The sequence below is a fragment of the Curcuma longa genome, chromosome 8 (assembly GCF_044706935.1).
Source record: "Curcuma longa cultivar G26 ecotype Majalengka, Jawa Barat chromosome 8, ITB_CL_G26_1.1, whole genome shotgun sequence".
In the NCBI taxonomy this organism is placed as follows: domain Eukaryota; kingdom Viridiplantae; phylum Streptophyta; class Magnoliopsida; order Zingiberales; family Zingiberaceae; genus Curcuma; species Curcuma longa.
In genome coordinates, this window is record NC_133868.1 from 8,208,257 (window position 1) to 8,230,180 (window position 21,924).

General features: G+C 38.7%; 5 protein-coding genes across 9 annotated transcripts; 1 reads left to right on the forward strand and 4 right to left on the reverse strand.

Annotated features, from left to right (window-relative positions):
* Positions 1-1,075: 1,075 nt before the first annotated feature.
* Positions 1,076-6,146, reverse strand: LOC141833392 (uncharacterized). Its single transcript, XM_074720821.1, has 6 exons — positions 5,918-6,146; positions 4,755-5,159; positions 3,876-3,958; positions 2,105-3,791; positions 1,682-1,883; positions 1,076-1,592 (listed from the first exon to the last, which is right to left on the reverse strand). The coding sequence occupies exons 2-6, from the start codon at positions 5,119-5,121 to the stop codon at positions 1,379-1,381; spliced, it is 2,553 nt and encodes an 850-aa protein (XP_074576922.1). The 5' UTR covers positions 5,122-5,159; positions 5,918-6,146; the 3' UTR covers positions 1,076-1,378.
* A 766-nt stretch (positions 6,147-6,912) lies between these two features.
* Positions 6,913-7,594, reverse strand: LOC141832783 (protein TIFY 5A-like). The gene is made up of 2 exons (XM_074720165.1): positions 7,462-7,594; positions 6,913-7,372 (listed from the first exon to the last, which is right to left on the reverse strand). Exons 1-2 carry the CDS (start codon positions 7,564-7,566, stop codon positions 7,139-7,141), a joined length of 339 nt encoding a protein of 112 aa, XP_074576266.1. The 5' UTR covers positions 7,567-7,594; the 3' UTR covers positions 6,913-7,138.
* A 2,874-nt stretch (positions 7,595-10,468) lies between these two features.
* On the forward strand, positions 10,469-12,240 carry LOC141833035 (PAN domain-containing protein At5g03700-like). Its single transcript, XM_074720420.1, has one exon. The coding sequence runs from the start codon at positions 10,634-10,636 to the stop codon at positions 12,098-12,100; it is 1,467 nt and encodes a 488-aa protein (XP_074576521.1). The 5' UTR covers positions 10,469-10,633; the 3' UTR covers positions 12,101-12,240.
* A 190-nt stretch (positions 12,241-12,430) lies between these two features.
* LOC141833036 (protein LOL2-like) lies at positions 12,431-17,439 on the reverse strand. Of its 5 annotated transcripts, none has more exons than XM_074720425.1 (7): positions 17,277-17,439; positions 16,639-16,749; positions 15,424-15,543; positions 13,004-13,113; positions 12,847-12,924; positions 12,693-12,764; positions 12,431-12,628 (listed from the first exon to the last, which is right to left on the reverse strand). In XM_074720425.1, exons 2-7 carry the CDS (start codon positions 16,745-16,747, stop codon positions 12,587-12,589), a joined length of 531 nt encoding a protein of 176 aa, XP_074576526.1. In that variant the 5' UTR covers positions 16,748-16,749; positions 17,277-17,439; the 3' UTR covers positions 12,431-12,586. The 5 variants fall into 5 exon arrangements, with proteins under 5 accessions (XP_074576526.1, XP_074576524.1, XP_074576525.1 ...); XM_074720423.1 differs by having other exon boundaries at positions 16,639-16,785; XM_074720424.1 differs by having other exon boundaries at positions 16,639-16,793.
* A 2,230-nt stretch (positions 17,440-19,669) lies between these two features.
* LOC141833536 (patatin-like protein 3) lies at positions 19,670-21,500 on the reverse strand. The gene is made up of 3 exons (XM_074721011.1): positions 20,592-21,500; positions 20,223-20,285; positions 19,670-20,119 (listed from the first exon to the last, which is right to left on the reverse strand). Exons 1-3 carry the CDS (start codon positions 21,456-21,458, stop codon positions 19,805-19,807), a joined length of 1,245 nt encoding a protein of 414 aa, XP_074577112.1. The 5' UTR covers positions 21,459-21,500; the 3' UTR covers positions 19,670-19,804.
* Positions 21,501-21,924: the final 424 nt, after the last annotated feature.

A 21,924-nucleotide genomic window follows, 5' to 3' on the forward strand; every position in this document is an offset into this window, starting at 1 on the left:
ATCTAAAATATCTTATTCAAAACTATTTTATCTTACAGTATCTTTGTCTAAAATTATATCATCTTCCAGCACCTTTGATATTTAAATTTATTTTAATTAAAATTACTCTAAGATAACAAAATTTAGATTTTTGTGATTAGATCAACTGAGGTAAAAAATATATACGTGGGACGGTTTTGATATTCGTACTTTTGTAATTGACCATGATGAATCCTTGTCTACTTCTACAATTCAGATTCATTGTAACCAATTTAACTGTCTCAATGACAATATTTGTATTTCAAACTTAGCTACATGCATTGATTCAACTAGAATTGAATCCTTATTGATGTCATATAAATTGACATTTAAAACATATAAATATAGGTACGATGCAAAAATATTTTTAAAAAAAATAATTTATTTTTGGCCAAGATAATTGATTCTATCATGCATCAGATAATTAGGGGGTGTTTGGTTTAAGGTTCCGCAGATGTAAATGTTCAGTTGAGTTCTCAAAATTTGTGCAATAGACATCATATGGGTGTTTGGGTTTAGATGGTGAATGTACATATGGGGTTGGGGTAATGGAAAATTGGGGGTTGGCAAAAAGGACCTATTGCCAACCTGAAAGTTCAAATTACACATCTACCCTTGTAAAAAATATATAAGAATTTTTTCAAGTTTTTAGTAAGGGTAAATAAATAAATGGGCATCCAAAATACAACTCAACCTCATATTCACCAAACACTCCATTTACATTTACATTTTCTCAATCTTTTCTCAACCCAACTATACATTTACATATTTTCAACCTCAATTTTCCGTTGAAAAAATACAACTTAAAATCAAATACCCTCTTAGTGTCAAATATATTTGAGGATCCATGAGTATGAACACATACTATATCAATAGGATAATTTCATAAATAAGATAATTCTTTACAAGGTGACAAAGTAAAAGCATGCTTATCTTTTTTAAAATAATGATGAACTAGATCCAACCAACACGTAATAGCGGGGAGTTGTTGAATAAAACATACATGCAAAGGTGCTCAAAAGAACAATGAACAATCTACGAGAGGCCATTGAAGCACTTAGCATCAGGAAACAACAGAACCATTCAAAGAACTGATCATAACAAAAATTACACCTTCAATCTATCCACACTCAGTATGCCACTACAATTTCTAAGTCCTAGGTAATCTACAACACTAAGAAAAGACAACCTTTCTCCAACAGGCAATTCACCCGACACATTGTATAAACCAACTCTTACAACAAGGTTGGTGAAATAAGCCTCTATACATTGCAGTACCTGATCAACGATGTTTGGATAGCATCTTTTGGTGCTTGGATCATTTTCAGGATTGCAATGGTTGATATGTATCAATTTATACTCAACCATCATTAATAGCGTTAATGCCACTCGCACTGACCACTTTATCGATGGCAGCAAAGGATCCATCAGGTGGAACAACATCTAACAAGTTAAAGCCTTCTGCCTCTAACATTCCAGGATCATCAATCCAATCTCCGGCATCGTAGTCAGATATGCTAATCTGGTCATATTCACCATCCATAAGGCCTTTGTTGTCGGCTGCTACTGTTTGCCTAAAGTGCATCATCGTCGGATTAGAAAAAGGTGTATTGCCTATTCCAGCACAAAGTGGACTAAGTATAGATTCAGCTATAAAACTAACCTTTGTTGAAGGTGCAAGTTATGATGGACAAAGCTAAGATCATTTGACCTCAAGTGCTCTATTCTATTCTTACTCAGATAAATACATTGATTTGCATAGCTGCGCCTTCTGAATGTGGTCATGCTGCATGTTTGGCTCAGGATCCTAACAGCAAATCGCTGGAGATCAGGGTAATCAGATGCATACATAGACCACCATGTAGCTGCACAAAGATTTTGAGACAATGCATAGTCCATCAAATAAAGAACATAAACAATAGTAGTAACTAAACTCCTCATTTTTATCAATAGTCAAGGTATGTATGGTAAACCAACGGTCTACCTTAATCTTGCATAAGGCTGTGCATGACATGAACCTCTAGGGCAGAGGAGTTTCATAATGGTGTATGTTCCAAAGTAACAATCAAGTGAAGAGTAAAATTACCTGGTGATAGTGATTCACGTCCCCTTAAAGCCATTGGACGGCTAAAGTCCCCAATGGCATCTTCATAAAAGGATTTATGCTTTGTGATATTGTCTTGTGCTGTTAGCTCAGGTTCTAAAGTCTCAATGCAGTCAAGCAAACCTTTTTGAACAACATTTGTGATTGAAAATCTGGGGCTATAGAAAACGGAGGGATTGAGATAGCAAGCGGCAGAATGCAGCGGGCTGTGGAATTCTTCTCTCAGATGATTTATGACTTCCAAATACGGGAAGTAATCAGATTCTTGGTTCTCAAATGCCAGAATGATATCTTGCTTTGCCTTTTCAAATGCATCAAATATATATCCCATAGAAGGTCTTTCTCCACTTTCTGCAACGTGAAGAACTCTAATAAGTGGTTCAGAAACCTTCAAGATTCTTCCACATGAATACCAGAATTGCAAATCGAACACTATGTCCTTGACATCCATTCCTAGTCTCTGCTTAGATAACAATGATTCCTCCCAAGCATTGCAAGTGAACATCTGCTGAATAGAGTCCTTGACTGCAAACATGGTTTGTAAAGTTAGAAAATCTGTAACTGACTGTGTCACAGAAGGCTGAATGATGTCTCTGCCATTTGTTATCTTCTTCAGCAAACTAAGAAGCGACTCATCATTATAAATAAACTGGGAGATCTTCTTTGCCTTTGCCATTATCACACCCACTTCATCCATTTCACTTAACTGTTTAAGCATCAGTTTGATGCAGTGGTTTGTGCATGAGCTCCAAAAGAAGGTTCTGTATTTTTCTGTTAATACCTTCCCTGCAGCTTTATACCAAGACGCACCATCTGATAAGAACTGCACAATATTTCCAGGACCTACATCTTGAACAATACTCTCAAATAAATTGACAAGTCCATCCAAGGAAGTCTCAATTTGAGATACATCTACTGACTTGAGAAACATAGTCCCCTTGGGACAATAGATAAAGAAATTAATTATGGTTCTGCCAATAGTATCAATGAACCGGTCAACCATCACTGTACAGCCTGTGACTTCCCAAGACTTGCGAAGCTCTTTGCAAAATTCTCCTACTTCATTAGTGCATTTACCTAATAGTTTGACTCTAAGAGAATGACAGGAGGGCATTTTATATCCAGGCCCTACTACAGCAATAGCATCAGCCATCTTTTGGAAGTACATTGAATTTACTGCAGTCAACGGTATGCCAGCCTCAAACATGAATTTTGCAACTGCCATATCAGCTTGGTCTATGTTTTCCTGTGAAGCAAAAGACACAGCTGGAATCATAGGCTGAGGTAGTGTTGAACCCTGTGTCATATGCAACATCTCCACTTTCTTTCTTTTATTTGAATTTCCCTCATTAACATCCTTCCCTCTTCTTCTGTGAGACGCAACTATTGAAGAAGTTGAGGTCACATTAGGATCGTCACCATTATACTCTTCTGCAGTTTGCTCCAAACCCTTAAAGCTCAGATGTTGTTGCATTTGTGCTTTGACATCATCAGGTACTTGGTCACACGGTGCAATATTGCCTCTTTCTCCTGCTAGATGTTGCTTAAGGCGTGAAATTCCACCACCTAAGATTACCTTGTGGCAGTATTTGCACTGTATTTTTTGTCGATCACCATTCACCATTAAACCGTGAGCCCATCCAAGATCTGTAGCCCTAGAAGGAAAATCCTTCAAGGATTGGAAAAGCAAAGAACTAAGATACATAGCAAAGCATAGTCAGCTTAAAATGAATAAAGGATTCTGGTGACATACCTGCTCCTTGTATTGATTATTTCCAAAAGTATCAAAGAAACCCCTTGTTTCAACCTCGAATTGTTGATCCATCATTTTTTGAGCTAACAACAATGAAATATATGTGAAGATGGATCCATGTCTAGAAAGTACAAAATGCTGGCGTAGAATGACAAAAGTCTTAATTCCACACGAGTACAAAGCTTAAACTTCATAGTAGAGAAAAAGAATAATCACATGATGCCAAGCATTCATGCCAATGCTTGTTAAAAATCAGAAGAATTTCCATAAATCATAAACCTCAACACATTCAGTTAAACAAGGCTATTCTCTCCCAAACCAGCTACCACAATTAGTACAAGTAACAATATTATATGAATTGTTAAATCTTGAATGATACTCAAGCAATTATATCTCATTGTGCTAAACACTATGTTAGAATAATGAGGAAGGACAAGTTGCTAACTAATTTTCATGTCTTTAGGCTATATATACCAATACTATTTTTCAACCTTAAATATGTTAATCTGACAGCTAGTTTTCATTCTTTAAAAAAAACATATCCTTTATAACACAAAATAACAAACATGTTCTTTTAAATATACACAATAATAAACAAAGACCTAATAGACAATCTCATAAAACTAAAACAATCTTAATCAATTAAATATTCCAGATTTGTTGACATAAATTCAAGTTGTAAGGAGTAACATGATTGTACATAATTAAACAAAGCATAATCATGAATGAAAATCAGATCAAAAGAAATTCATAGGCAAAACTGTAAATAATCAAATATCTTCTATGAAATAAAAAGGTTAAGGTAACAACATCATAAAAGGTGATATTATAAATAATCTAGTACGAAAGAAGAAAAGAAATGGAACTATAGTATCATACAATGAATTTCCACTTCATTGAAGGTCAATAATTCGTTTCTAGCATCTATCATGTCAGGATCAGATGCATCGGATTCCACACTATAATTAGTAGAAGTCGGCACCCCTGATGTTCCCTCATCTGTCTTTCGCCTTCTTTTGTTCGGCCTCCTTGGTTTCCTTGTGGCCAGGTGATGGGCTATGATCTCCCTCACTTCTTTGGGAACAGCCTCACAACCCTTGATCTCCCCCTTTTTGCTTGCCAAGTGCTTCTTGAAACGTGTAATACCTCCAATCATGATCCTGTGGCAATAGTTACACTTGACATGGTGCCTATGGCCTCCTATCATGGTACCATATTGCCAACCAATGTCTGGAGGACGAGGCATTTTGCTATATTTACAGAAATAAAGCTGCAATCTCTACCCTGCACAACGCCAAATTACCATTAAGAGTTATGCTGAGAAAAACCATCTGATTCTCTAAGGTTACAGAGATTAGAAACAAACATGATGAAGTGTTTCGTGCTCTACTTGTTCTTTGATTTCCTCATTTTTTTTCCTACTTATTTAAATATAAAGCACCATTACCAAACAAAGAATTCAATGGATATAGAACGTAAAATGTACAGACATGACAGCTTCATTGATTGACATGAAAACTGATATCTTTCAGTATGAACAATTATCCCCTTCTGATGCTATGGAACTATGACCATCAATGCTACTTAGTGCTGGTATAACAACAACGAGAGCAGAAGTCGAACGAACAAATTGAATTTTGACGAAACGCGGCACATGCAATGAATTGAATTACTACAATCAGATCGAATTCAGATTAAAAAAGACGCAGCATACTAAGCTGAATGGTTTGAGAAATAAAATTGTTATTGTACCATGAAAGTTCATTCACGTTTGTTTTTTTTTTTCACAAGGATCATCTAAAAATATAAAATTTGACAAAACAAATGCACAAAACAGTCAAATTAATCTCACAAAATAGAAATTAGCTCACCCGAGTCCTAAATTTCAATGAGGAAAAAATAAATCTTTTATCGCAAAGCTAAACGGAAGAAGTGACAAAAATTAGAGAACGCCAACGTTACTCAGCAGATTTCAAGCCGTTTCCACCTATTGATTCCACAAACATGCAGAAAAGGGCGGGGAAAAGTAAGGTAAATCTAACCGAATCAAGGAGGTGTCGATCGAGCTCCTTCACCGGCGTCGGCGTCGTGCCCAGGCGATCGCGCCGCGACCGAATCGGCGAATCGGGCGATACGGTGCGCGTAGCGTAACGCCACAGGGCGTGGATCAGAGCAGCGTGCCGGGTTGTTGCGTTTTCCGATTCGAAACGAAGAGATCGGGGGGGTTCCGCGATGTCGGTTTGGGAGGGGGAATTGGTGGCGATATGCGTTTTTGGGGGAGGCCGCTAAGAACCCTCGTTTCGTCTTCCGAGATGTTAACGCCGCTCGTAACGGGGGCAAATGACCGTCATAAATAGCCGTATCAGGTTCAGGAAATCCCAATCTTCCGTTACAATCCGGTTTATCGTCGATGCGTTTTCTTGGCTCGATGAACGGTGCCGTTACTCTCACGTAACGAATCATGATTGTTACATGACTTTACGCATGCTTTGAGATTTGCACTGATGACTGTGATATCTGGCAACTTATTAAAACTTTACACGTATTTTTTTAATGGAAAATCTTTTCTTTTTTTCCCTTTTACTTTATAATAATTATCATTCCAACTAGAAGCCAATTACCTAAAAATCTGAAAATATATATGAAAAAGGGCAAGTTATCAAAACGTCCCAACGTTTTTTTATATGGAAACGTTTATCTTTTTCTCATTCTCTTTAATTTTATTTAAACTTAATTGTTTAGGTGTGTAAGTTGCCTGGGAAATAACATTTCAAACTTCAAAGTAGTATCATTAACGTTAAAAATGGTAGTGGAAAAAGGGTGGAAAATTGTACTCAACGATCCATCCAAATCTTGAAAGTAGAAAAGAACTGAACGAGTGAGGAAGAGAAGGATCATCGTAAGTCGACAGCTTAACAAGTTTTGACTGCTACTAAATTTCTAATGTGGGGCTAGAAAAGCACTGAACACGTGAAAATGAAGAAGGATTGTCGAGTGAAACAAATTTATCATCATATCGTATAGAAGAGAGAAAGGAAACAACAATTCAGACAAATATATAAACCAAACTTCATAGATATGCATATCTCTTCATCAGACACGCACAATAACTGTAGATACAATCAACTAGCTAGAAATATTTCGAACCTGACATGTCAAACAACCTCAGTTCCACCATAAAACATGTCAGGGCAAAAGTTGGGGGAAAAAGGGGGAAATTATATGATTTTAAGGTTCTTATCTCTGATAGACGAGAAGAACAATTATTGATCTGAAATGTTGTGAAAATGCATCCGCTTGAGGTTGGCATGAGCAGCGTAGGGAGACGCTGAGGCATCGTGGATTCTGGCCTTCCTCTTCTGCAGAAACCTCTGCAGAGATCTCTTCATGGACAGCCCCGCATTGAGCATCACTTGTGGAGCTATTTCTTGCTTCATCATGACCTTCTTTTCTTCTTCTTCCATCTCCCTCTTCGCCATAGACAGGATCGCTTTGGCCTGATCAGTTCGGCAAATTAAAGATATATACAAAAGTGGAATCAAATGTTCAGTAATAATATCGTAACAGTGGTGGTACAGAGCTGGACCTGCATCTCAGTGGCACTGCAGACGCTAACCCTGCCCTTGTAGAAGATGGTCATCTGCTTTTGCGGCTCGCCGGTGCCGAGCGAAAGCCTGAGCTCAGGCTCCATGCCCTTCTTCTTCTTCTTCTTCTTCTTCTTCTTCGCTTCTTCTTCTTCTTCTTCTTGACCTCCAGTTGCTCGCTTCAGTTGAGGAGTTTTAAAAGCATTGATTAAGGATCACGTTGAAAACGAGGGGCATCGAATTAAAAATCTTTAATGATTCCAGTGGCATCGTGCTGTTCTTGGCCTGTGAGGATGATGTTGATGGCAGCAAAGTTGGGGGAGCAAAATCAAAGCAGGTTTTGTGGGTTTTTTTTTCTCGTGTGGAAAATCGAAAGTGGACCTGGCCTGGAGTTAGTGATCGATATATGATTAAATTTAGAACAAAGATGATTTTAATTGGGTGATTATTTAGTCAGAAGATTCCATGATTGAGACTAATTCCTGCCTTGAAACTGAGTTAGGAACTCATCAATATTTGAGGTAATGCAATGCATATATATTTTGTCAAAATTTCAAATATAATGGAGGACAGTACTACTGTACTGTTTCCTGCGAAAATGATACATGTTGGCACACATGAAAAACATGAAGGGAATAATAAATCATAAATTAAATATTGTTTCATGCGAAATGATACATGTTAGTTAGTATACATGATAAATATGGAGGAAATTAAGAATAAGTGCTATTTCATGTGAAATGGGACATCTTACTGTACATGATAAGCATGGAAGATAGAAAGATTATTGTTTCACGTGGAACCAGTGAAAACGTGAACTAGTGAAAAACATGAAATAAATTGGACCACTAAGTAATAATTGTCGAGTTGAATGTATGATTTCGGAACATGATTGATGTTATTACAAATAAAAATTGAATTTCAATGAAGTCGAGATAATATTCTCTCCATAGTAATCAATTGTAACTTTTCATTTCCTCCTCATAGATAATCATAGGATCGATCGTGTTAGGATCGCTGGGTGATAAATTCCACTTTTTTCTGCAAAGTTGCACGTAAGACTTTAAACAAATCAAGTCAAATAAATCAAATCAAGTCGAACTTTACAATGTTTAATTTTATTTAATAAGATAATAAAGTCGAATCTAACCAATCTTAAAATAAACTAAATCATTGAAATAATTATTAAAACTTGATTTGATTTTTTTATTAGCTTAAGCTTAATTCAAATTTGATTTAAACTTGGTACATGTAGATGTTATCAAACTGTCAATTCAAATTTATTTAATTAATAAATTTTTTTATATTTTAAATTTGTTTAGTTGATTATTGAACTTAATCATACACACTTATTTACTTATTTTAAAAATATTTTTATTTATTTAGCATGTCAATAAGAATTTTATTGATGAATATGATTCACGAATATTATTCACAAACATTAACGAGTTAAATATATGTGTTTAAGCTTGTTCATTTAGTTTAACGAGTAATTCAAACTTGTTGATTTAATTGATCTGGTATATGTATTAAACAAATATAAACAAGTTTTTATCAAATCAAACATTAAGCTTGTTCATAGATGTTCGATTCATTTATAACATTACTTTAAGAGAAATTTAGTTACATCTACTACTGTAAAAAGGAGCTCATTTGCAATGAAATTTACAACAAAAATTATAAAAAAATTTGTTGCCAAAAACTTTTGAGGTGAATTTTCAATAAAAATTTTGTCGTCATAAATTTTATGATGAAAAAATAAAAATTCATCGAAAAATTTACGACGAATAAAATTTATTACAAAATTAATGATAAATTTTACAACTAAAATATATTTCATCGTAATTTTACAATAAAAATAAATTTTATCCCAAAATTTGTCATGAAAATAATTTCGTCATGAAATTTATAATGAATAAAATTTCAAGACTGTTTTTACAACCAGACAATTTTTTTATCACAAATTTATGATGAAAAATAATTTCATCTTAGAGCTACAACGAAAATCTTTTTCGTGGCAAATTTGTCCCAAAATTATTTTACGATGAATTTATTTTCATTACAAAATTTATCACAAACCATCAAATAATCATTACAAAAGCATGCAAAAATTGTTAACTTTATATACATTATAGCAAAAGTTATAGTTGGTCATTGGAAAGAGAGTATTTTTCTGACTTCGTCAAGATTCGACCCTTACAGTATCTGTTCCACAGTAATCAACTCAACCTTGCTAGCTCCGTGCAGAACCATATATACAGTGCTATTTGCCACATTTGATCAAAACTCTTACCCCTGCACGAGTCTGTTTGGAAATCGCAAGAGCAATCAATATTTGTTAACCATCACACAATGAACATGAAGTTAGTGGCAAGTTTAGATCGGGCTTAAAATTTCCTCGTCCATTAATGACATTCCGAAGCATTGATGTCAATAAGGTTTTGTAGGTAAGAAGTAACTATTGTATTTATTATGTGGGACCCTCCTTAGATATTGGTCGGGCTAATTAGATTCTGTTTGCCGAACAATTGATCGATTTGAGCCAAAAAAACAGAGAATCATAGAGAAGTTAAAGGCTGGAGTAAACCTACATTTGTCCAATTTTAAGTGAACATGATTTGATTCCAAATCATTTTTTAGGAATTGCGATTTGACTCCAATTAGGATCGATATCTTCCAATCAAATTAAAATGAAAAAAAAAGGACTGTAAAATTTATAATTTTCTCTCTTCTGCACGGTGGTAAACGCAGCAGCCACCAACTGAAGATATTAAAGAATCTCAAAAGTCAACGTAGATAACCCGAATATTTCTCTAAAAAAAGGAATTTGGTTTAGAAAAACGGAGATAAAACTAGTCTAATTTAGTTGCACCACTCAACTGGTCAATTTCGAGATCAAGCATCAAGTCAAATCCATCCGCACGCCGTGAAAGACAAAATATTGCGCTCATAAATAAACGATCAGCAGAAACAAACAAAAACTGCTCTTATTTCTCCATAGTGCTCATCTTTTAGATCCAGCATCAGCTTTTCTTTTGTTTCGAGGAGTAAAAGGATCATCTTTGATTGCATATCCAATAATTAATCGGTTATAATGGATGGAACCAGTTGGTTTTGTGACCTAATCTTCCTCTGCGCAGCGAAGGCAGAGTTGCAGTGAAGGAGGTCTCTGCAATGGCGGCCGCTGTAAAGGTGGTTCCTTTTCCAACTCCAATCTTTCTTCTTGTTTACTTGAGCACCACAGTTGCAGCATCATCCGTCGGCCATGAGATCCACAGAGGCTTCTCCGTCGCCCACGACACTTCCTACTCCCAATTCCAGCCCCTGCTCGCCGACCCCACCGGCGTCTTCTCCCTCGGCTTCCTTCGAGGTGGAGACGGCGACTCCTCCTTGCTCGACCTCGCCGTCCTCCACCTCCCCTCCTCCATCGCTCTTTGGCGCGCCACCCTGGCGCGACCCCTCCGCTGGAGAGCCCCTGTTTCCTTATCCTTCAACGGGAGCCTCGTTTTGTCAGATTCGGAAAGGGGGATTCTCTGGTCGACTCCCGCGGTCGACGCCGGCGAGCGCCTCGTGCTCCTCGACTCGTCCAACCTTCAAGTCCAGAAGCTGGCGGCTGGGGGCGACGTGGTGGTGCTCTGGGAAAGCTTCAATTTTCCAGCGGATACGCTGGTTCAAGGTCAGAACTTTACTTCTGCCGCCATTGTTAAGTCTATAGATCAGCGCTTCTCGATGAGGGTGGCGGAGAATTACGTCGCCCTTTACATGGAGTTTCCCGGAGGTGTGCCGCCGTTAATATATTGGAAGCACGCGGCCATGGAAGCGAAGGCGCAGATTGTCGCCGGCGGAGGAGCGATTTACGCGCGGGTGGGAGAGGACTTTTTGGGGATGTATCAAACGGACTCCGCCCCTGTCGACGTGCTCCCATTCAACAGCTTCAATCGAGGAATCCGTGGGCTCCGCCGCTTAACCCTAGAATCCGACGGCAACCTCCGAGCTTACTACTGGAACGGCACGATCTGGGTCAGGGATCTCGAGGCCATCGCCGACCGCTGCGAGATCCCTGCATCCTGCGGCGCCTACGGGCTCTGTGGCAACTCCGGCGGATGCCGCTGCCTCGACGGCGCCAGGGAGGCGGAAGGAGGGTGTCTCCCAGCTGCCTCCGGCGACTTCTGCGAAGCCGCAACTAATGAGTTCGGGATCTTGAGGAGGAAAGGCGTTGACTTAGCGCACAAAGAGCTGGCGGCGCGCGAAAAGGTGGCGTCTTTAGAGGAATGCGAGGGTTCTTGCGAGCGGAACTGCAGTTGCTGGGGCGCGATCTACAACAACGCTTCGAGCTACTGCTACTGGTTGGACTACCCGATACAAAGTCTGGTAGAGGCGGACCAGAGTAGGGAAGGGTACTTCAAGGTCAGGTCCACCAGCGGAGGAGGCGGCGGCGGGAGGAGAAGGGTAAAGGTGGCGTTGCTGGCGGTGGGCGGCATGGTGCTGGCTGGAGCGGCGGCGGCCGTTATTGCTTACTTTGTTCAGAGGCAGCGACAGCGAGCGACGGCGAGAGTGAATGGGTCGATGGTGGAAGGGCTAGCGCCGGGGCCTTACAAAGATCTCAGTTCAGCTTCGTTTCGATCCATCGAGCTCTCGTAAACTCACAGATTCCTCTTGTTTTTAACCATCATCCGTGAATGGCAAAATCACAATGCTCCGAAATGTTCCCTCTTTCAATTTTCATGAACGCTGCAATTTAAAAAGAAAATATCAAGAAAAACATGATCAATTATGACAAACACTCGTGTAAATACCAACCGCATCAATCCGTGGGAGCAATGATACCATTCATCATGACCAATGTAAGAGAACAATCTTAAGATACTAATAGCTCATTATCAGAACATACAAATGGAATTATCAAGAATTCTACATCCTGCCGTAAATAATAGGTATGCACGTTACACACCACGCAGGAACATTTCACCATTGAGATCGAACACCATAGACGGGTAGACTGTTAAAGCTTTACAAACCAATGCATCACAATCAATGAAAAATATGAGTTCCCTGATGGAGAAACTCCATTCTTTTTTTTACAACAAAAGTATAAACAGATAATTGTCCTACACGACGAGCCCAATCTTATTTCTTCCCTGTAGTGACTCCGACAACAACATTGCTCACCTGCATAGAACTATAATTTTTTAATGGTCTTTAAACTTCATTGAGAACACAGATCAAGGCTTACCAGTTTTCCGCTTTCGTTCACTGACATGGGATTTTCAACCACAACTGTTGTGTTTGGAACTCGAGAAGAATGCTACGGAAACCACAATAAAATGGATAAATAAAAGAATTCCATGAATTGGTGAAAACTAAGAGAGTTGGAGAGCCGAATATACAACTGATGTTGATGGCCGGATAGGTGCAGTCTCATTGGGCCTTGGTGCTTCAGGGGCAGGAGTTCTCATATTTGGCATCTTGAATAACACAATGCTAGTCAGAAAAGGTGATGGAAATTGGACAAACGGAAAAAAAAAGTTAATACTCAAATTATACCCCAACATGAGTAATGTAATGGCACATTGCACATTTGACAGATGACGCTCCATATGGGTACATCAGTGTAACACGACAATTGCCGCAGTTCACATGAGAAACTTGGTTTGCTGCATTCAACAAGATATAGGAAAGCAGATTCAAAATCAATCAAAACGTCACCATGAATCAAAATTTCATACTCACCATGGTTCACGTACTAGAATCAATTGTAGCAACCATAGTAATGTGTATAGTAAAGATTGAAGAATCATCGAGTTACCATGACAATGATTCATATATATGGTTTCACTCAGTAGTCAGTTGATTCCCCAAATCAGTATTGTGTGTAATTTAGGAGTTAGCATTGATGCTTAAAAGCTGTTAGTTTAAAGTGTCATTTATAACTGTAATATATCTATTAATTGAACGAACTCGCAGGTTCTGTGACGAGCACAAAATCAACTGGGAATCGGTCTCTGGGATGGGACCCTATCAACTAGCTCATACCATGGCTGACAAACAGCTCATCTTGGGAGATTGCATGCGTGGCTTGGTAGAACATCTTGACAACAAAAGCTGCAAGACGACGAGAGAGGTCGAGAGGCGACTAAAGTGAATGGACCTTCATAATTATAATAAAATTACTAAATAATAATATTAAATATGTCTCATTTTTTTCCATGTAAACAGTCAATTCATAATGATATTTTATAAATGCTAATATTATATATTTGTTTTGTTTTCCCATATAAACATTTAATAAATTTGAACTAAGATATCTAAATATTTGATTAGCAATTAAAAATGGTTTATTTTGATTGTTATGGTGTCATTCTCAATACTGATAACATTTTTAAAAAAAATATCATTATTTAAGTATTATAAGATACTAGATCTAGTATTATCAGAATTACAAAATAGTTATACGATAAGGATATTTGAATTTATGGATGCTTTTTTTGCTATCTAACTTATACAGATTATTATTAGTTTTCATTTTCATTCATATTCGTATTCTTTATTTATTGTTAGTGTTTTATATGATAGTTCACAGCTTATTGTTTTATAATATACCTCAGTGCTTCATAAGTTAACTTAATTATTAATTTTTCCTTAAATCAAGTTGCTCCCTCTCTCTTATCAACACAGATACCAACTAGCCACTGTTCTTGGATCTCATGTTCATATCACTCTCTTCCACATTAGTCCCTTGATGCTATTTTGTCTTGTGTGTTGCATCATTTCAAGGTACAGATGTGCATAGTGCATGGGATTCAAATGAAGGGCAACAAGACGATGTTGAGTGGTATTAACTAGTAGACATGCTTACACCCACTCATTTTCATCCCTCCATCTTAGATTTATTTAAACATTATATTTCTCTACACTAGGGCAGAAATATATTGATTAGCTGGTTGTAACAAAATTTGCCCAAATTTCATGCCAATTAAATAGTATTCACTCCATATGAAGTTCATTTTCAGCCAGGTAGATTTTGAGCATGTCATGAATTTCAATGAGAAAGTCATATGTCCCAGCTGATCACGATCCAACTCATCTGACTGGAATAGAATTTACCTTTTTTGGAAACAATGGGAAAAACATTAAATCTATGAGAAGACTCACTCTACTACAACGTTAGGGGAATATAGTTGTATTATATGAAATGCATATAGAACTCCCTCATTATTCCTGATAGCTAAATACTCCATGCAGGATTCAATCTATACAAACACTCATAACTATCAACTCCAACACTTTATATATCAACACTTTTTATTATTAGAAATTCCATCATCCGTCCATCTGGGGTAAAAAATTAACTTAAAAAAATTAGCAGCAGTTGAAATATCAAGTTAAAGAAAAGCTATAGTAATTGAATGCCTAAAGAACTCGACTTAAAAAAGGAGGTTCCTTCCCAAATCCCAATGATTTTCTGGCATTCGTAAATAAGATCCAGAAGACGAACTGAGGAAAAGAAGTTCCTCAATTTTGGTTGTGTGAGAGATGGACTTCCTTTTCTCTGATTTTGGTTATAGATCCTTTGCAGGCTCTATAAGTTCTTGTTAATGACAAGAAGAACATCTGAAACAAGCGACTCTATAACTCTTGAACATTTCATTGTATAAATGGAAAATTATGGAAGTCTCACAAAAACATATAGTAACTCCTCACAAAAGATGTCATGGAGGACTGTTTTTTATTTATTTATTTTTTGTCGGTCTCCACCTTTGTCAACCCCATCTAGTGGGATAAGGTTTGGTTGTTGTTGTCGTCATCAGTCTCCACATTTGTCATAGAAGCAATTTTAGCATCTCAATGAACGTTTAAGAAGATAGTGCATATCTTAAATAATTGTTATAAATCACTAGAAAGCGATGCTAAAGTTAACTAACCAAGAAGAAGGCAAAATAAATTACTAATAAAGTAATAGATACCTGATATAGTGTGATTGATTGTGTTACAGCAGGAACACCTTACACTTGTTGCACCACGAGCATACATCAACATTGTTCGGCAGCCACAACATAACAGTTGAGCCATATCCATTCCCATTCCTGTGAAGTTCATTTTAGACTTGGCAACATAACTAAAACGACAAAAAGAAAAAAATTATCTGCTTAAGTTAAGAGGAATAGCATTACCTCAATTTAACATATAATGCAATAACAAGTATCTAAGTAATCCTGGTTAGACAAAAAGATGAAACTGCTTGAGACAATAATTGTTGGTTATAGAGCAGAAATGCATAGCCGTCTGCACCAACACGGGCATCATGTCAATTCTAAACTGTATAATGTTGACTAGGCAAGAAGTAGCCTAATATTCATGCCTGACTGGCAACAAAAACAGATGGCGTTTCCTTAAAAAGGGAGAGGCAAATAAGCCCAGTTTCTCACCCTTGCCAGATTTAAAAGCTCTTAGACAGGCATTAGGAGACAGTGAAATGACTTGAAACTCAATTCACTACTATCAATAATCAACACCAATAATGTGTTCTGATGAATAATTGAATATCACAGAGCCCAATTAATATGGAAATTGAATGGATATGACTCTGTCAAAGAACCCCTTGAGATCTTGATACAAGACAGTTGACCAGACTTGTTATGGCCAAAAGTATTGAACTATCAAATGAAAAGAGAAAAATGCAAACCAAGATATCAAATCTTCTTACATCTCATAGAACGGTAAGAGAATAGAGGGGGTGGAGGGATAGTATACCAAAAAAAATGAATTTCCTTAGGTGCCTATATTTGTAGTGTAAGTAAATAATATTAAACTTACTAGTTCGCTAAGCACATAAGTGACTCATAGATTATTCACAATAAAAATTTAAACTACATAGTATATGAAAGGCTATATAAACAAAACAAAATCATCCAAACGTAAGCATTACTTGATAGTTGTTCACAGAAGATTTTATAAGTCAATTTATTTTAGACAAAGACTATGTTTACTAGTATGTTAGCCAGTTAATATAGTTTATTGAAATAATTACTGTTGTCACTAGATACTGAAATACATGGCAAATCAACTAAATGTTTGTCGTAATGGTATCAGGTTGGAAGCATAACTTTTTTCTTTTCTTTTGCCACAACCAGATTTCTATGATATGATAATAACTTAATAAAAAAACGCAAATGGGGTACCTGGAGCAGCACGGGTGATTGTGCTGCATATCGCACAACGCACCTCCAACGCTCCCCTTGGGTAAAGAAGGACACTCCTGCATCCGCTGCAAACAATTTGGCTCTGCATAGCTGAATCGTGTTTATTACGACAATTGGCTGCTGATCCTATGATTCTCAAAATACATAACAATACGAAATCAATCAATAAAAAAGATTGTACCCTAGCAACATAAAACTCATAAAAAATACGCCAGAGAAATAAACACTGTCCATGTCTAATGCAAGAAACAGATCAAGAAAAACTACAGATTTTTAATCATCAGTATATTTCCCCAAGTGTAGAAAAATAGGCATTGCGATTTACGGCTAGACACAAAGATACAATCTTTAGAAGAATAAAGCGGAAAAATGTAAAACCTCTACCTTCGAACAAAAAAACTGCACATATCTGCATATAAAGATCGGATTAAGAATAAAAGAAGCTAATCGAACAGCAAGGTTGCCTGAGTCGCAGATTGACAGCAAATCGGAAAGGATCACACCCAAACAAGCAAAAACAGAAAATAACGGGACAAAGGAAAAGGTACCTAAACATCGAAATCGAAGATACCTAAAAAGGAAACCATCAAGACGAAGAAGACGAATCATCGAGGTACCTTTGCCTCGACGACGGAGGGAGCAATCAACGAGGCAGCTATGTCCTCGTCTCCTTTGATGGAAGAAATGGATCAGGATCCGTTGACGGAAACGAAGTCGGCAGCAGATATCTCTCCCTTTCTTCTCTTCTGGTTCTGTCCGCGTCGGGGTAGAATGCCAGATAGCGTGGCGAAGCGAAGGAAGAAAAAAATGGGGAGGCGAATTTATACGGAAAGGTTAAATCACACTAAATCGGGACAACTTCTAGTTTGCCCCCTTGTTTTTTCATTTATTTTAATCGTAGGTTTGCAACTCTCTGGTTACGAAACTCGCAGTAGCTTCAAATTAACTCTTTAAAATATTTATGGTTCTGGAAATCAAAACACTTTAGGCACAATTCTCACAATTAATTTTTCATCTAAAAATATTCTTTTTATCATATTGATGCAGTAACATAATAATAGTTTTAGTAAAAAATAACTCTAATCCTCGTTCAAACTATTCCAATGTTGGTAATATAATAATAGTTTAAAATGGATAAATAATTTTAAAATATAAATGATTAATTTAAGGGTAAAAATAATTTTGTTGAACCAAATAATTATATTAATTAAGCAGTACAAGGGCCGGACTGATCAAATACTAGACCCAATTATTGAAATGGGCTGGGCCTTAAAATTGATATTCTCCAACAAGCCCGGCCCACACCCTTCCTAGGCGATTTGAATTTTATTAAGTTCCTCTAAGTCCAATAGTTATGGAGGTGCACTCATTCATCTTCATCTTACAAACATTGTTAGAGAAGGTTGACACTTCCAAACGTAAACAAAAGAACAATTTGTGCACTATCTAGAATCTTCAACTGCAAGCATCATGACCCTGCCCGTGGGGGCAATCTACAGACGTTTGCATGCTGATTACTGGTTGTGTCAGAAAAAGTTTGACATGATTTAGTGATTTAGTCTGTCCATGTTAATTCACAAACAGTGAAAGAATTGCTAAACATCCAATTCATGTGTCTTTGGTCTTTAGGAATAACCTTCATGCATGGCCATGCAGCCAAACCTTAAATCTGAAGCTATCTATTTAATTACAGTCATTACTGCGAACACTGTATGCATGGATTGATCACACTGATGCTGCACAGTTAGGGTTCTCTCCTTGCACATTGGATCACACATTTGGAATTTTGTTTCAGAAAAAAATAATATATAGCGTTGATTGCAGTTACCAAGAAAGTTCTTCAGCAACCTGCAGAATTTTTTTTATATAGATTATTCAGATTAATTAATTAACCACTTTTGACTATAAGCATAATTAACATTACTGATTCAGGATTCCAGCTTCCAAGATATATATATATATGCATCATCAATGGCAGTAGGTGAGTAATTAAGTTAATTGATTATTATTTACTAGGTCTGAGACACACTAATCCATGTGATGAGCAACAATGCATCCTTGTCTTATGCACCCTAAAATAATTACCAGTTATTAATCAATCTAGCAGTTATATTTAGTATGGTGAAAAAAAATAAGTTATTCAATAATCAATCAGTTGTTGTGCTCACGAGAGATGTGCTTGAATTATTTTATACAGAAAAATAATATTACAGCTTACAGTATCAGAGCACTCACTTGTTCATCCAAATACACGAGAGATCTGACTCTATTAAAGTGTTTTCCGTATTCTCAAATAAACCAAAACATACTATTTATTTGCTTTTAAAAACTGTTTTCTATAATATGATAGTGTATGTGATGCCAAAATGAATGAGCTGTTGTTGTTGGTCAAGTTGAAGGTTATCAATGTATCAAGTTATCCAGCTTCCATTAAAGACAGATTTATATATATATTTATTAAAACATAAACATGTAAATAAATAAATAAATATGAAAAGAGAGAGAGAGAAAGATTGTATGGCCTACATGTTGGATTTAGGTTATGAGCTGTGGAATCTAAGATGATCAGGTTCAACCTAAAGGTAGCTTGGAAGAAGCTTCTTCCTCCGAGTGAAGCAAGATGATCAGATTAACACTGTACTTATGACAGTGTTAACTTCACAGAACAGTGAATTGAAGAAAAACTCTTTTCTGATGGTATTTTTTATTAAGTATAAAGTCTTTGTTATATTATTAAACTGAGAAAGATCTTGAGTTTTAGAAATCTAAAATTGATCTTCCACCTAGTTCAACTACTAGTAGAGATCCCAAACAAATGAACCACACTAGTAGAGAGTTCAGTGAATTTAATACTTGCTCATTGAGCATTATTTAAGGTCTCAAGGGGGCATGGCCACATGTGAGGCAGCTGACTATGTCCTTAACTATAGCTTTTGATTTCACGTAGGTAATTGATGGAGTGAAATTAAAGATATTGAGCAAACGCTAATAATTTAGATTGCACTAGGCAAGCACCGAACTTTGATTTCATCTCCCATGTCAATTCTCTCCAAATAAACTAAAAAACAAAGGAAAGTTCCACAGCAATAACATGGAACATGCATGCACATCTAAGAACTAATCCATCAAGATTAGTTCCACTCTTTCAGTGGACTGGTGACATCGTCGTGGCAGTGGTGGCGACGGCGGTGGTGATGGTGGTCGCCGACGATGTCCGTGGTGTCATCGCTTGCTTAATCACCACAACTGGGATCGGGCTCTTCTTCCTCCTCTCTTCTTCCATCATCAACTCGATCCCGAAGCCGTCGAGCTTCTCGGCGTTGCTCTGCTCGGAGAATTTTTTTCCTCTGAAGAGAAATGATTCCACATTTCTCTGTGAGAGAATGTCTTCTGCCGTTCGCATGAAGTTCGTAGAGTTGAGCAAACGCGGCGTGCAATTTCCGGACATTAAATTATTGGCCTAGAAGAAATTCGATTCCATGAATGAATTGGTTAGAAGATTACGAGGGCATAATTATAATTAGAGGGATTTTAAATTACTAAATTGGAAGTACAAAATGTACCTGGATGCGAATGTAATTATTTGCTCTGCAGGATCCGAACGCCATGGCCACAGCTTGATCCACCTGCTTAATTGATTTAGAAAATTATTTTCATGATAAGATAATAAATCGCATCTATATAATAATATATTGACGTATTTTAATTATCCGAGATTTTTTAAAATTAATTTTATTATTTATTATTTTTTCCCCAAGCATTCCGCCGCAGCTCAGTTGACCTGATAATAGGTCAATCCTGCCCGTCCAATTATATCGCTCAAACTATTCGAGAATTTAACGGCTACGATTTGATCTCTAAGGTTTTTGAAAAATCTGGAAAAATAAATAAATAAAAAGAGTGGAAAATGAAGGTGGAGGGGAAGTCCGTACCATGTCGGCGACGCCCTCGGCGGCGATCCTGAGGAGTTCCGCCGCTCCGGTCGGGGAGGGTTCACTAGGGGCGGCGCCGAGAGAAACTACAAGGAGGTCCGCCATTCCTTCGGCGAAAGGGAACTCCTGCTTGTTGTGCAGAACGTGCGTGATGGCGGCGGCCGTAGGGTTCGCCATAGCCACTCCGCCGCCCACCGCGGCGACCCGCGTCCGTCCGTCCACGGACCGCATCTCCACTGCAGCGGAGTCAGCGCAGGTGGCGGCGCACACCTCCCACATCCGGAAGTCGAACGCGTCCCCCTCCACGGCGTCGGTCCGCGAGAAGAGGAATGGCGCCCCCGTCTCAAGGTCGTAGCACGGGATCAGTATCGGCTTGATGGCGTCCCTCAGGGTCGCGTCCCCGAACACACGGCGGAAGAACCCGCCCGGCCGGCGGAACACCCCACGGAAGAGGCCTCCACGGGACGAGGCGAAGCCGCGGCCGCGACGGCGGCGGCTCTCGGACACGAGGAGGCGGAGCGCGTCGGCGGCCGAGAAGAGAGGGAGTCCGTCGTGGCCCCTCGTGAAGAGCATCGCGGCAAGGACGCCTCCGGCGCCCGATCCGGCAGCGACGTCAAAGAGGTCGGCAACTCGGGCGGATGGCTCGCCTGTATGGCGGCGGAGGGAAGATTCGAGCCGATCGAGGGCGGCGGCAGCGAGGAGGACTTCGGAGGGTCGGTCGCCGCCGTCGATGGACAGGACGCGGATCCTTCCACCAGAGCCACCGGACTTCTCCAGTGATGCGGCGGTGGAGGAGGCGAAGAGGAACTTGTTCTCGAGGAAGGAAAAGATCTCATAGCTCAGCTTGTCGGCGTCGATGAATGCCATCAGAGTCACTGCCGAGCAGTTCGCTACAACAAGCAGCTCGAATTGGGGATGGCGGAGATCCGCGTTCGATTGCAGCTTAAATAGAGAGGGGCGCGCACGTTAGAGGCGCCACCATCCTCCGCCGGATATCCACGCCTGGCGGATCTGGCACCGTGTGGTCCGTACGATGCAAATCGAACAGTCGTTATGCGCCGCGGAAGGTGGCGCGAAGGCGGGAGGTCGATCTGTGGCGGGCGACACGGCGAGCAGTCAGCTTGGTCTCGTGCACGTGCGGATGGTTCGCCCACCGACGGACTCGGTGAGGCGAGCCGATTGGAGATCGGACGGTGGAGATGTGTCGATGGGAGGGACGTGTCGGCAGAAGAGGAGACATGATCTGATTGCCAACCAGGATAGGCGACGTGTCCTGACCTTGAAGTGCCGCGTGCACCTATGACAATAATGCTGGTTTACTGTCAATAAACCA